Source organism: Mangifera indica, chromosome 8, assembly GCF_011075055.1.
Source record: "Mangifera indica cultivar Alphonso chromosome 8, CATAS_Mindica_2.1, whole genome shotgun sequence".
Classification (NCBI taxonomy): Eukaryota; Viridiplantae; Streptophyta; class Magnoliopsida; order Sapindales; family Anacardiaceae; genus Mangifera; species Mangifera indica.
This window is the reverse complement of record NC_058144.1, coordinates 960,925-975,852: the sequence shown is the minus strand read 5'-3', so window position 1 is coordinate 975,852 and position 14,928 is coordinate 960,925. Positions and strand designations below refer to the sequence as shown.

At 34.6% G+C, this 14,928-nt stretch overlaps 3 protein-coding genes, 1 non-coding gene and 1 pseudogene across 5 annotated transcripts; 4 read left to right on the top strand and 1 right to left on the bottom strand.

Annotated features, from left to right (window-relative positions):
- Nucleotides 1-1,009: 1,009 nt before the first annotated feature.
- On the top strand, nucleotides 1,010-3,240 carry LOC123222881 (UDP-galactose/UDP-glucose transporter 2-like). Its single transcript, XM_044645894.1, has 7 exons — nucleotides 1,010-1,416; nucleotides 1,745-1,773; nucleotides 1,854-2,055; nucleotides 2,152-2,394; nucleotides 2,502-2,603; nucleotides 2,734-2,841; nucleotides 2,943-3,240. Exons 1-7 carry the CDS (start codon nucleotides 1,291-1,293, stop codon nucleotides 3,189-3,191), a joined length of 1,059 nt encoding a protein of 352 aa, XP_044501829.1. The 5' UTR covers nucleotides 1,010-1,290; the 3' UTR covers nucleotides 3,192-3,240.
- A 676-nt stretch (nucleotides 3,241-3,916) lies between these two features.
- TRNAK-CUU lies at nucleotides 3,917-3,989 on the bottom strand. Its single transcript has one exon. It is a non-coding gene; the product is annotated as a tRNA-Lys (tRNA).
- A 1,359-nt stretch (nucleotides 3,990-5,348) lies between these two features.
- LOC123222880 (ATG8-interacting protein 1-like) lies at nucleotides 5,349-9,082 on the top strand. 2 transcript variants are annotated; one of them, XM_044645893.1, is made up of 4 exons: nucleotides 5,349-5,645; nucleotides 5,992-6,041; nucleotides 6,543-7,415; nucleotides 8,749-9,082. In XM_044645893.1, exons 3-4 carry the CDS (start codon nucleotides 6,561-6,563, stop codon nucleotides 8,851-8,853), a joined length of 960 nt encoding a protein of 319 aa, XP_044501828.1. In that variant the 5' UTR covers nucleotides 5,349-5,645; nucleotides 5,992-6,041; nucleotides 6,543-6,560; the 3' UTR covers nucleotides 8,854-9,082. The 2 variants fall into 2 exon arrangements, with proteins under 2 accessions (XP_044501828.1, XP_044501827.1); XM_044645892.1 differs by lacking the exon at nucleotides 5,992-6,041 and having other exon boundaries at nucleotides 5,357-5,645.
- Nucleotides 9,083-9,367: 285 nt separating this feature from the next.
- On the top strand, nucleotides 9,368-11,300 carry LOC123223322 (annotated as a pseudogene).
- A 482-nt stretch (nucleotides 11,301-11,782) lies between these two features.
- LOC123224510 lies at nucleotides 11,783-12,368 on the top strand. Its single transcript, XM_044648198.1, has one exon. The coding sequence runs from the start codon at nucleotides 11,859-11,861 to the stop codon at nucleotides 12,228-12,230; it is 372 nt and encodes a 123-aa protein (XP_044504133.1). The 5' UTR covers nucleotides 11,783-11,858; the 3' UTR covers nucleotides 12,231-12,368.
- The last annotated feature ends 2,560 nt before the right edge of the window (nucleotides 12,369-14,928 follow it).

Below are 14,928 nucleotides of genomic sequence, written 5' to 3'. Positions count from 1 at the left end.
TCTATGCAATACAAGGAAGGATTGGATATTTTCCAGCTGTAGGCGGTTGTTGATTGAAGTAGAAAGGAGAGTGTAATCTTTCCATTCCTTAAAAAGCTGCCAATCTGCCATGTGTTCAAACGGCTCCACGTGGCATACAGTCTCGATTTCGAGACTCATTATATTGGGTCCTCAAATCTGACTTCTACTTGAAAAGTAATGTACCTTTATTACCTGCAGCCTGTCATATGACATCATATTTCCTAACTTATGATTGAAAAACCTTTTTTAAAGAAATTAATAAAAGAGACGATTTAATTTTTTTTAAAAAATTTCTTTTCAAAAAAAAAAAAAAAAACAACTCGAGCCCTTAAGTCTAGGAATCTCAACCTGAACTCTATATATTTTTTAAATGGGTTATTTGTAAATAAAAAATATTGATGGAGTCATCTTATTTTATTTAAAATATAAACAAATTTGAAGATTTGAAACAATCCAAAATTTTTCTTAAAAAAATTATCAAGACTATATTATTAAAAATGATGTCATATATAATAACAGCTCAATATTTGGGTTTAAATTATGTTGGATATGCACAAAATTATCTTTCCAAGTTTGAATTTCTACTTAAAATGGCCCACCATTACCATGAATTATCAAATTATAGAGTGGAATAATCCTAAAATTTTTAATTAAAATTTAAAATAACAAGAAAAAGGAAAAAAAAAAAAGGCCTAAATCCCTCTTTTATTTCAATCTTAAAATAGGCTATGAGCATGTTTGGTTGGAATTTTCCCTTGATCAAATTTTTTTTTTTTCTCTTATAAGCAATGTTTCGAATTCAATCCAAATTTGAAGAGGAATATCAGACTTTTTTTTTTTAAATTTTCCACTTAATAATTTTCTAAAATATTTACATGAAAAGAAAAAAAAAAAAGAAAATCTCTTATAAAATCTTTAATTATTACTTTCTTCCCATATAACATTTTTTTTTCCATAACAAAAATCTCTTTCTTCATTATTCTCTCCCTCTCCTCTGCAATCTCTATATTTTTTTTGTCATCTTTTTTTCCATATTACACTAAACTCTTCCTCTTTGTAGGACTGTGATGTACAAACTATAATTTTTATAGGTTGTTACAGTCACCAAACCGACTCTTTTTTTTTTTTTTAAAAAATTCCTTCAGTTTGCCTAGAGAACAAGCAAATGCATTGCAAACTGGGTTGATATAGTTACCGTGTTTTGATCAAGTTTCATTTCCAAAGTTCAGAAGTTCCTTCCGCCTTTGAGTACTCAACAGGAAATTGAAAATGAGAAACGAAGGACAAGCTCGGTCTTTGTTTGGAATTTCTTTATCTAATAGACCCAGTTGGCAACAATTCCTTATTTGCTCTTCTGGTTTCTTCTTCGGTTACCTTGTCAATGGTATCTGCGAGGTATTTATTTCTCTATTTTTTTTCCTTTCAGTTTTATTAGAATCTGTGTTCCTGATTACAAAGAAAATAAAAAATGGAACTTGGCGTTTAATGTTCTTTTTGTTTCCGTTTTCAAGTATTTTGATACGGCGGTTGAAAGATATGGGATTTTTTAGTCTTGCGAAATATGTACTCTATTATTTTTTTCCCCTCAAGTTTCTCGGCTGCCAAACAGAGTTGAAAAAGCGAGAATGTTACAGTCTCTTGACAAGAGTTACATTTTGTTCGTTCTAATTTCCTAAATTATCTGATTCACATGATTGTAAATTGATTATCATGTAATTTGCAGGAATATGTATACAACAGACTCCAATTCAGGTATTTTTAATGCGTGATCCGGAATGTCAGTAGTTAGTTTGTGAATCATGATTAATAATCGACGCCTTTTATTTTCCCAGTTACGGTTGGTACTTTACATTTGTTCAAGGATTCGTTTATGTTGTTCTCATTTATCTTCAAGGCTTCACCACTAAACAAATGGTGAATCCATGGAAGACTTACGTGAAGCTCTCTGCAGTCTTAATGGGTTCTCACGGCCTTACCAAAGGGTCTTTGGCTTTTCTCAATTATCCTGCACAGCTCATGTTCAAATCCACAAAGGTAAATGACTCAAATTAGCTCATTGACTCTTGCTATGCCAATCAAGTTTGGTTATAATTGGAAATTTGCTTTATGCTTTTGACTTTGTCATCTCAGGTTTTGCCTGTAATGGTTATGGGTGCTTTCATACCGGGCCTCAGAAGAAAATACCCAGTTCATGAATATGTATCTGCACTACTTTTAGTTGTGGGGTTGATCCTTTTTACATTAGCAGATGCACAAACCTCACCAAATTTCAGTATGATTGGTGTTATAATGGTGTCTGGTGCTCTAATCATGGATTCTTTTCTGGGTAATTTGCAAGAAGCAATCTTTACCATGAATCCTGAAACCACCCAGGTGACTAACATGTGCTAGTTTGCTTATGTGTTGTCCCTTAAATGTGACAAATATGTGTTCCATTAGAAGATTGTGACTCTTATGTTGGTTTTTGTCTCTGTATCCAGATGGAGATGCTGTTTTGCTCAACTGTAGTCGGTTTGCCTTTCTTGATTCCTCCCATGATTCTCACAGGAGAGTTATTCAAAGCATGGAATTCATGTTCTCAGGTAAACAAGTTCAATCTGGGTATTATGGATTTAATCTAAGCTCAAACTGACTCAGAATAACAATGAATTCTCTCTACTTTCATCCACATAGTGTATAATTTCCAAATAAATTTTGTTAATGGCAATGCAGCATCTATACGTGTATGGGGTGCTGGTCTTCGAAGCTATGGCCACCTTCATCGGCCAAGTCTCTGTGCTTTCCCTTATTGCCCTGTTTGGTGCTGCTACTACAGCCATGGTACATCCCCACCAAGGCCTTCTGGTTTTATAATATCAAATCTTATGATCATGGATGGATTTTGATTCTGTTGTTTGGTTCTTTGGTTGGTTTGGTTACAGGTGACAACGGCAAGAAAGGCAGTAACATTACTGTTATCATACTTGATATTTACAAAACCATTGACTGAGCAACATGGCACTGGACTTTTGCTGATAGCTATGGGCATTGCATTGAAACTCTTGCCTGATACGAAACCTACTAAAAGAGTTGCAGCCTCAACTACCATTTCCAAGACTGGAAAAGATGAAGAAGAGTGTAATACTGGATTGGACCATGAAGCGGAAGAAGAAAATAAGCCATTGATATAATTTTAATACATTCTCTGATATTTAATTTTCTTTCAAATGAATTATACTGAGGCCTACAACTTTTTAGTCTCAAATTTGTATATTTTCTAAATTTTAATTGAAAAAAAATTAAAAAGAATAAAATGTTTTGATCAATTGATAGATATCGGAAAATAAATATTCCTATTAGAGGTGGATTTGAATTGGCTGCTTAAAGTCGAATTTAAGGATAATTAATTCAAGTTTAAATTTGAATAAATATTCATTGAAATACGATCTTAAGTCAGTTTGTATCAAAACTAAATAATTTAAACCTTAGAAATCCATGTTTACTGGCTTGAAAGGACCTCATTTTTTGTTTGGCCACGTGTGATTTGATCTACATGCATGTTGACACGTAAGTTTTAAGTTTTAAGTGGCATTAATGCCTTTATATGGAGCGGTGAAAACTGAACAGGCGAGAGAACTGCGGAGGGTAAACACCGGTTGGCAGCAAAAGAGTAAAAAGGACCGAACCAAATCAAGGGCTTGACATGAGTTGGCATGATTATAGCGCCACCGTGCTACCACAATCAGATAACAGGGAAAAAAATAAAGAAGAAGAATGCAGCCATGCAGCAATATTCTTCTCTCTCAACTCTTCCATGTCTCCTCTCCGTCGTTCTTCTGGTAATTACCTATCCACTTTTATCTATTTTTTCAAATGAAAAATGTTATTGCTTTGTACAGCGACGGTGGCACAAAAGCGCCCACCGTGGGGCTCGAACCCACGACCACAAGGTTAAGAGCCTTGCCCTCTACCGACTGAGCTAGACGGGCTGTTTGCCGTTGATGCTCATATTGTTATATTGATCCTTAGATAAAGTAAGGATTTCCGAGTCCTGTTGCAGTGGCACACGGGATAACCATGAAGTTTTTAGATTTCGTGTCCAGCAGCTCTTAGAAAGATACCGCAGCCAATGAAAGGGCATCAATGGCCACCTGTTCACATGAGAGGCCATTTGAATTTCATTGGACTTTGATTTCTTGCTTCAGACACTATTTTGCACCACACTGTAATTAATCCTTACCTAAAGCAATTTCTGTGTGTGTTTTCCATCTAAACTTTAAGCTGCATTATCTTTTCTTGTTGCTTGCAATTGTAAATTATATTCACTATCTGACTGTGTTTGCAGTGACTGTCCAGGAGATGCTCCGGCGGTTTCAATGAATTTTCTTTCTTGTAGAAACGAGTGGAATAAGATGATGACCAAGTCAAGCTTCCAGCTTCCAATGGTTGAAGCACCAAAAGAAGAAGAAAAATAACTTGCCTAAACTAATCATTGACGTTTTAAGTTTTAAGCAGACCAGCCGAATTATTTGTCTCCTGCCTTATAGTAGCATCAAATCAATTCATTCTTTGGACTGATCAGAAAAAATTGCTTCATCTCAGTGTCATACCGTATTGCAGAACTTGCTTCTCGGAGACCTGTATCAACGGAAAGATTGCTAATCATTGTAGACCCTTGGCTACGCTGGGTGGGCCGGGCCCAATTTGATCTTGACTTTATTTATCGATTCAATTCTTCCAACATGTACCGAGGAATCAACTTTATTTACCAATTAATCGTATAAATAATAATAATAATTGAAAGGAGAATCTATTATCACGAAGGGGAAACGGAAATCCATTAGCAAATTGATTGTTTTTAATTCCTTTACACGTAGTTGATGAGAAGTGGATGAATTCTGGATCAAATTCAAGTTAAAGTTTTAGAATGATAATCCAATTCGAATTTGATTTGTTTTATCTTTCAATATACTATTTTTTTTTTTGAAGATTTTGTTTATTTTATTAATAATATTATTTATTTTATAAATAAAAATTTGGTTTTTTTTGATGTTATGGTACATTAATTTGAATCAATCTAAAATTAAAAATAATAAAAATTATCTGCAAAAATCCAAGCACGGCTCAGGACCCGGTCGGGCCTCAGATTTTGCTATTCTGACAGCCCAACATAGCCTCCAATTTGGTGGGCCTTAACTCGGCAAAGCCATTGAACCCAGCTGCCGTGCCAAATCAAGCACGCCGGGTCCAACTACTCCAACCCACAGACCGTTTGAACCGTATATATACCCTTCTGAGCGGTAAGCACAGGACAACCAAACCGCTTTTAAGAATTTTCCTTGTTACTTGCTTAAGTTGTAACATGCGTACTTGATGGTTTTAACTATCAACGCATGTACTTCTAAACAATAGGGACGTGGGTTAATTATATTATCTCATCCAGATGGCAGACATCCAATGGCAAATTGGTGTAGTAACCGTGTCCCTTCTCTGCAGAGAATACGTGAAAGCAAGTTCCATATAGATTCTCTCTCTTTAAACAATCAACCATATCGATTTTGTTTGTGAATCAACAATTCTCCAAAGTCAGAGCTTCACGACTGCAATTTCGGTTTTCTTTTTCGGTTTCTTAATATCAATCGAGGGTAAGTTGTTTTTACTTAGGGTTTCCTTATTGCTGTCAGCCATTAATGGATATCGAAGAAATTATTGTCGCTAATATCATATTGATCATAACCGAAATTTTACATCCATCGGAATACAACTTTGTAAAAACCGAGAACATCAATCGATTTATTTGGTCTCATGCTATCAATTAAAGTACTACCTGTATGTAAACGGCCGTATATGAAATCTAATTTTTTTTTCTCGGTTGTGATTAGTTAATTGTTTCCGACAAATTCATTATAAGAGAATCATTTTTTTTTTGTGATGTTGGTTGACAGCATAAGATTGGAATTTAACGGATTGGGTGTTGATAAATATTTTCAGGTAGAATTAAATTCGTTGCTTGTTGTATGAGTAGGGATTGATATTTTCAGGTGAATTTTCTGTTTGTTTCTGGAAGCCAAACAGACAATTTTGACATGTGATTCTCGTATCCTTTTATGAAATTTTGTATAAATGGTACTAAGTGTGACTTTTGCTTGTGGAGAATTGCTTAGTTTTTATGTGATTTCAAGGAATAAGTACCTTTTATTGCATTTAGAAGATCTGCTGTCTTCACATTTCGCCCAAGAAATCTGGTAATGGTTTTTGTGATATTTATGGGTCACCCCACTTGCCTAAAGAAATCTAGTAATTTTTATTTGATTGTCATATATAACCCTCTAGCCCAAGTTGTAGAATTTTTTATATTTACTGGACTTTATTTTGTACATTTTTAGCAAGATCTTTATTGACCCAGTAAAGGGAAAGAGCAAGGTAGGGTAGCGGAATCACAATTAAGTTATTGTTTCTTAGTATGGTGTTTGAAAGCATCCACATGTTTTCTCACCGTAATGTTTATTATTTACTATTTTTTTTATGCATAAAAATGACAGAATAATACATTTTGGAGGATGGCTGATAGTGAGGAGGGACCTGGGAATGCTTCTCGTGGGAATGAATGGGAAGTTGTATCACTTACAGCGTCTGCATATGCTGCTGCACCTGGTCCTGCAAATGTTGAACCAAAGAATGATGATGAGGGTGATGCAAATGGGGAGACTGAAGCAGAAATTACTCGGGCATTGTTCATGTCTGGGCACTTTGTCTTTCCACCCAGTGAACATGAAAATCTGCCTTTGGATCCTGGACCTGCTAAGAGTGAGATATGTAATGAGACTGTAGGTAAGGATGTAATCAATGAAGTTGGAGCTGATGAAGGGGCTAGATCCAGTGGAAAAGATGATGATGAGAATTGGACTTTTAAAAGGTTGAGTGTACATAATGAGTTTCCAGGAATCCAGTTTTTAGATGAGAAGGGCAACAGGCTATCCATTCCTGGCACAGAGTTTGAAGAAGGGACACCTCTACCTGGATTAAATTTGAGTGATAAAGAAGGGAGTATTTGTAGTGCAGCTACATTTGGTTCATTTCATAGTGAAGCAGTTTTCGGTGGATCAACCATGTATGATGAGAACATAGAAACTGAACAAACTGAACATTCTGAGCAAGGCATTGATCTTCCTGCAGATGCATCAAAAGCCCTGAAGCATGTAAAAGATGATAAATGTGCTGCATCTGACCTTCCTTGTGAAGCATGGTGGAAAAGAAGGGCAAGTTCCTTGTATGCTCATGCAAAAGAAGCAAATGCTGTTTGGTCCATTTTCATTGCAGCAGCTGTCATGGGTCTTGTACTTATTGGGCAGCGATGGCAGCAAGAAAGGTGGCAAGCCTTGCAGCTGAAGTGGCAGCTTAGCATCAGTGAGGAGGTACGTGGATTGCTGCTTTCCACTTAAATAATTATGAGTAAACAGTCAACTATATAGTATTTACAAGTCTGTTCTTTTTGGTGTTTTTCTTCTGTCCTCTTTCTCTATTTGCATTGCAATGTCGTGGGACTCTATATAATTAGTTAATATGTTAATAAAACCAACATGCTTGCATGGTACATAAACTAAAATGTGAAATTGGGAGCTTAAAGTTTTCCAGATATTATTTTCTTTGTTACTGAACTGGAAAATGAGAGGTTTAGAAATTTCTTTTTGGTTATTTACTAGCATCTTCTGCATGTTATGTATTAATTGAGTTTCTGCATCACTGCGCTTGACACAAGTAAAAATCTCAGGAATTAGCTCTGATCCTGAAAGTTTCGGCTTAACTTTTTTTTTTTCCACAAGGAATAATGCAGTCTTACTCTCTTGATTTGATGATTAGTTGGATGTTTAAAATTCACTTAATAGAGTTTACAAGCCAATCATAGCATTGCTATCTGTAATGATATCCTTTGATAGATTTTGTAATTCAATAATATGGAGGACTTAAACCAAGATGACTATAAAAAAAATGTCATGTATGTGATATTACACATGTAAGTCTATTGTCAAGATGATGTAAATAATTAACTGCTGATTCTTCAAAAAATAAACGATTCAATCTTCTTTCATTATTGTGTGACATATGATTCTTTTTTTACATCGATGATAGAGTTGACAGTCTCTCCACTGTTCCTTTATTGTTGAGAGCACAAAAATTTTCCTGCTGCTCTTAATTGATAATTTGGTTTTGGTGGATTTAATCCTGACATCTATCCTGAATCAGTGTGAAAACCCACCTGATAATGCTTCTTAACTTTGAAAGCTCATTGCTAATTTCTGATGACAATCATGCACAAACATTTTCTACCTTCTTGTAACGGTTTCAGTTAATTTTGTGGGAAGTACTTCTAGTTCTTGATTATATGTAGCTTGCTAAATATGCTCAACTTAAGCTCATTGCTAGTTTCTGATGACAATCATGCACGAACATTTTCTACCTTCTTGTAATGGTTTCAGTTAATTTTGTGGGAAGTACTTCTAGTTCTTGATTATATGCAGCCTGCTAAATATGCTCAATTTTGAAGAAATAAAATTGATATGCTTTAGAAATCAGGATTGATTAAAGCTTGTAGGCAAACATATAATTATTTATCATTGTCCATGTGGTAAGCTGCTCATTGATGTGTGTGAGTTGTTATATTTGAAAATCTGTTAGATGTTTGTCTCTGAGTTTCCATCAACTTTTTGTTATTTCTATTGACTTTATTTGTAATCAACATTTGAGCAGAGGGCTAACAGGATGCTCCGTCCGATAGCACGCCTTAAAGATGCCATTGTGGGTGGCCACCGCCGTGGTTCTTTTATCAGGAGCAGCTCTTCCTATGATAACTGAGATGATGAACCGGCAAAAAAAAGAAGAACAAGAGATGAGAGATTGGTGTCAATGTTGTTAATACTGTAGTTTGCTGTGTGGTTCACTCATTCTCACGAAAATGTTACACTTAGCTACATGTCAAGAGCTTGATGATAATGTTATGCTGTTGTATTCTATTATTACTATTGTTAAGTTGTGCTATGTAGGTCGATATTCCTACTAATAAAATCAACCAACTGTTGCTGCATTCTGAATTATAGTGAAAAGGGCACTGCCATACGGCAATATCTGCTGTTTCCTCATGATTTGGTAATGGGCAGAAAAGACGACAATCATGTATATATGTCAGACACTCAATTCTTCATCTGAACTAAATAACGAGGACCTTTTCAAATCATACAAAACCCAATTTGTTATCTACGTTTCCACAAGCAGACTCAGTATTAATTTGGTAAGAGGTCGGCTTAGGTATTGAATGATTCGTTCAGAGACTAGATTGGTTACAGATTAAATAAACACGAGATCATTGTCAATGGCTAATATGTCTATGCTGCTCATTGATCCTCTCTCTATATCTTTCTTCATTATAGTGTCGACGTTAAGGTACCAGGAGACTTTCATATCGAAGGAAACGATCATCTTTACTTGTTGGACGATAGCCTTCTAGCAGCATATTTTGTAAATTCGATATGCTTAAGAAGTGCAATATGGAGAACCCTGTAGTCTTTTGCATTCACAACCAACAACCCCTTGTATTAACCCTGAAATTTCAAGTGAGTTACCTGAAAACTGGCCGAGGAAACATCCCAACTATGGTAGCCGAAAGAATGTATGGACTTCCAGTGGGTCAGAAGATGGAATTAGGCGTAGTCGAATCAGAAAGATCCCTGATTATAACAGACCAAAGAACCCTTTGACTTCTTCTACTCGAAATGTTGAGTCAGGAAACGAAATAAGTACTCTGAATACTCCAACAAAGGTCTGTCAACACTGGCTATCTGGAAATTGCGTGAAAGGTGATAACTGCTGGTTTATACATTCATGGTTTTGCAGGATTGGGATCTCAATGCTGGCAAGGCTTGACCCGGCACAAAAAGGTATGCTTGTGGTCTCTGATCTGTTTTTCAGGTTACGTTTATTTTTAACCTCTGTTTGGCTTCAATGAAGGAGGTAATTTGACAGACGTGTACCAGTTCATTGCATGGTTGATGGATATAATGTTTTGGTCTCATATTTGGCTTGTCAATTTTTATTATTATGGTTTTACACTTCTATAATTTATTTATGATTTTAAGGAAACATGTGGAATGTTTAAATATTCAATGGCAGGCTTTCAGTGGGATTGCCCTTCCTTTAGGGTCAGACAAGCTTTATTCAGGCAGTAGAGACGAAACCGTACGACTTTGGGACTGTCATACTGGTCAATGTGCTAGTGTAATCAATCTTGGTGATGAAGTTGGTTGTTTGATTTGTGAGGGGCCATGGGTCTTTATATGCATGCCCAATGTTGTTAAGGTTAGCCTATAGCTAATTATATTTCTTTGATTCCTTTATTGTAATCTATTCCATCTTTTAACTTCATAGCTTTGTCGTCAAAGTTGATTTTGTGTTTGTTGCTAATGTTGTAGGCATGGAATATTGAGTCCTCAGCTGAATTTAACCTCAATGAACCAGTCGGCCAAGTCTATTGCATGATTGTTGCTAATGAAATGTTGTTTGCTGGGGCACGGGTAACTTAAACAATTTAGATTATTTTCTGCAATTGATATAGTTTTTAGTGTGTTCATTATCAATAAAAGTTCTGTTGATCTTTTGACAGTGAAAACATTCTTGATGTCTTTATTCACCACATATTTTTGTGAATTTGATGTGCCCTGTTTGTTGTTTAACACATCAAAATCAAATTTGCAATTTGGATTTTTGCACAATCTTTTTTGGTCATTAAATTGGTCTGGAAAGTTAATTGATTCATTGGGTTTTGCAGGAATGTTGGTAATTTGTTATGGAAAGGCAGTTCTGGAACTGAGAATCCTTATTTTTGAGCGGGATGTCTAAGAGGTCACTGTTGTGACATATTTAATTGTTGGGCGCAAAATGCTTTACTCTTTCTATGGACAGTACAATAAGGGCAAGTTGTATTTTGTTATGGAGATGATGTCTATTTAATTTTTATTTTAATATGCATATGATATTGAACTTATCCATATATATGTTTAACCTGATGTAGAAGTATTAAGAAATATTTGTTGTTTGGTCTAGTTTAAGTATTTCCTGATTTACAGTGTGTTATGACACTAGACAGCCATACTGATACACCAATATCTCTTCTATGTTGAGATCAATATATGTTGTCCTGTTCTTTGGACCAGACGATAAAAGTTTGGGTTGCTACTGAAAGAGGAAACTTGGAAGTAACCTATACGCATAACAAAGAACATGTATGTGGTAATTTTATTTTGTACTAAATGATTTTGCTTGTATGTTCATTTTCTTTCTGCACTTGAACTGTGGGCTCCTACGTTCTTATTCCTCTGCTTTTGTTTCACCTTGTAATTTGATCCCAGTTCTCTTTAAATGTGATGCATGATAGTTTTAGGATTTAATAAAAAATATCCCACCTCCCACTTTTCCAGTTTCTACCTTCTCTTTAAATGTGATGCATGGAAGTTGTTGACAAAGTCGAGTAGTGTGGATGAGCCTCACTAAAGTTTGTACAGTAATTTGCCTTGGATCGAACATGGGGTCTTTTAAGGTTAAATATTATTATATAAAAAAGATCACAATTGGATTGTTGTAGTTCTGTGGGTTAGGAGACAAGCAGGTGGGTTACGTTCACTAACACTTGACTATCGCTGCCATTTTTATTCAATATTCCAACTACCATCCATTAAAACCGCCAAAACTGACCCTCATGCCTTCAACTTCGCTGCCTTTATATATTTAACTCCCCATCATCTCTTCTTTCTACTACTTTCCCTTCTCTTCTCCTCTCTAATCTCTCTCCTATTTTAAAAAAGTTCTCCATGGCTTCCAAGCTCTCCAATTCAAAGAGGCATATGCTCACTTCCAGAGCTGTTGCTGATTCTGTTGCTTGGTACTGTGCCTTTGTACTTGTAGCTCTTTTTTTGCTCAGCATTTTTAGAGAGTCAAGAAGTAGTACTAGTCGTCCTAGTATCACTTACGATGATATAAAAATCAAAGGTAGCCAGTTTCTAGTGCGACCTTGTGATGAAATTTATGTTGTTGGAGAAGGAGAAACCCTTCACACCATCAGCGATAAGTGCGGCGACCCTTTTATAGTTGAGCGTAATCCTCATATTCATGATCCTGACGATGTGTTCCCGGGACTTGTGATCAAGATTACTCCTTCTCAACCTAGCATGCTCACAAGGTAGCTTGCTTGTTGAGATCATAACATTAAGAAGTTAGATTAGTTTCTTTTTCTCTTTTGCTCTTCTGTTTTCTCCTCCGTGAAAAAAACACAAAGTACCTTGTAACAGGATGCAAAATATCACACAAAAACTTTGTTAGTAGAATTTGCCCTCTTTTCCTTTCTTGTTGGGAAAACCCGATGAAATGTATAATAATTTTGATAAATTTGTCGCATTGAGTAACCATTCTATAACAAAAACCGTATCGATATAAAATATATAAAAAACAAATATATCATGTTCATATAGAAAAAACGCCATGTTTGATTTTATGAGTTGGTTTTGAGTGATAAAAGGCTAAAGATCATTTACAAACTTTCAGAATTCGAATAACCTCAATATGATATACAAAGTGCAAAAATATGCATACAAAGTGCACCTTCCTTTGGCACAGGCTGCACGCAAACTCAATAAAACAGGAGAATCATTTTCTTTTCTCAGTATTATATAAAATAATTAAAGGTAAAGGCAACAAAAGCACAAGGCAATATTATATAAAAAACAAGATGCCAACAATCTTTCCTTCTTCATCTCCAATATTTGTTCTTCATATATCTGTCACTTTGGCCAGTCCATGGGTTGATACTAATGTCTCTACCGCAAATCAGTTCGGTCTGATAATTAAAGTAAGTTTTAATTGTGACTCAAACCAAGTTTGTTATGAGTTCCCGGCCGGTCCGATACAGGTCGAAAATGCTGTATAGAGGATGGTAGGTGAAGAGATCCATTTGCCTTTTTCCAATAGATATATACTTTTCGAAGGAGCACATTGATGATAAAGTTTTCTTTATTTGTATTCAATTTAAATGAGCTATAATTTATGTTTGTTTGACATTATGTTTTGGATTTATGGTGTATAAATGTAATAGTAGGTGTTTTAGTTGAAATAAATATTCAACTTGTAAAAATTGTGTTACATGCATCATTTTAATTGTTCAATTTATGGTGGTCAAAAAGAAATCTAGAAGAGCTTTCCGGTTTGTTTGAACGTGCCTCTTACATAAGGGGGGTTTCACTGTATTGGAGTTATTGTATTATATTAATTTTTAATACATTCTAAATTACTTATGGTTCTTACATAAGTATGAGAGATTGAACCTTAATACAAGTCAATTGATTTTGTGTAATATAAATTTCGATTTTTCACACTTATACCTTAATTCCATACTTATAATATATTGTATATTTATCAAACATGTAATAAACTAGCAAAATTCTACTCATTACGTGACAGTGACACATATGCACATCAAACACATGGGAATAGGGCTAGTTTTTGTTGGTGGTATATCATAATTCCAGTTATGAAATCTATTGGAATATTGACATAAATAAACTTAAACAAAACAAGAACACGCAGATTTTCTCAGAGAACTCAAGGAAGGAAAAACCAGTTCTCAAAGAGCGGTTGAATCTGTCTCTCTTCTCTGGATACAAAAATTGAAAACCCTAAAAACCTGCTAATCTTTATAGTACACACCACCCTTTAATACAAGTAGACCGCTGTATAAAGAAAGGTTCATTCAGAAGTCACCAAAATAGAATACAGGGACGCTGGCAGGAGGGATAATTGTACGTTTTTCATTAAATAAATGATTATGTGGATTGAGAGTCGTTTTTGGGGTCAATAAAAATAGAAGAAGAGTGTTGGAAAGTTGGTGATGGGGTCGATTCTTGAATCCAATAGATGTAGATGACATGATGTTTCCTTTGACTTGTCATATAAATTACATTCCATTCAGAATTTAAAGTTTTAAGCATATCATGTCTTTTTTTGTCATATAAAATGTAAAAGTATTCGTCAATTATTCAATCCAAAAGTAAGAAGAAGAAGAATTGTAAGCATCTTGAATCACAAGAATCGGCTTGTTATTATCCACTCAAAAGTGGAAAACGATATTTACCGGGTGGGCTTGTCTTGGCCACATTATTGGCCCAAAAAATCTGTCCCCATCAATTCATGCTTAGCTTGAGTCATAAAAAAAACCCTAATTGTTGATGAATTCACTAAAGAAATTATCTAAAAACATTGAAATGAAAAAGAATAATTATTAAAAAATAAAAATATTTAAAAAAAATGAATCTGTTGGTGACTTTCTAATTTGAGTTTAACTCATTTTAGTTAATATATAGTTGAATTTGAGTCTATTACAATCCATTCTTAATCCCTATCTTAATATTACAAAACCACATATCTCTTTTGTCTCGATAACCATCTACCACTTCAACTTATTGATTATCTTCAAAAAAGTTGGATTTTCATCAGGGTTAACGCAAAGTTAAAATTAGTCTAACTCTTTAAAATTCAAGCTTAAATCAAATAAGTTAAATTTGATTTCAGATTTTTGTTTAATTTCATCAACCGAGTTAAATTCAAACTAATTTGAATATTTAAGTTCGATTTGTTCAAATCAAATTCAGAATTAAATTGTTTTATAACTTAATTTGAGTTTTATTTTATTGATCTTAAACAAATCTCATATCAAGTTTATTCTATTTGAGTCAATATCAAGATAAGTCTTGTAGTTTAGCCCAATCTATTCCAGCCATAGGTTAAAAGTTTGATTTTTCTTTTAATCGACAAAATATCACATATTGAAATCTATCGATATCAGTATATATTGTAATCGATTTGATGATCTGAAACCTCCACTTGGAGTGA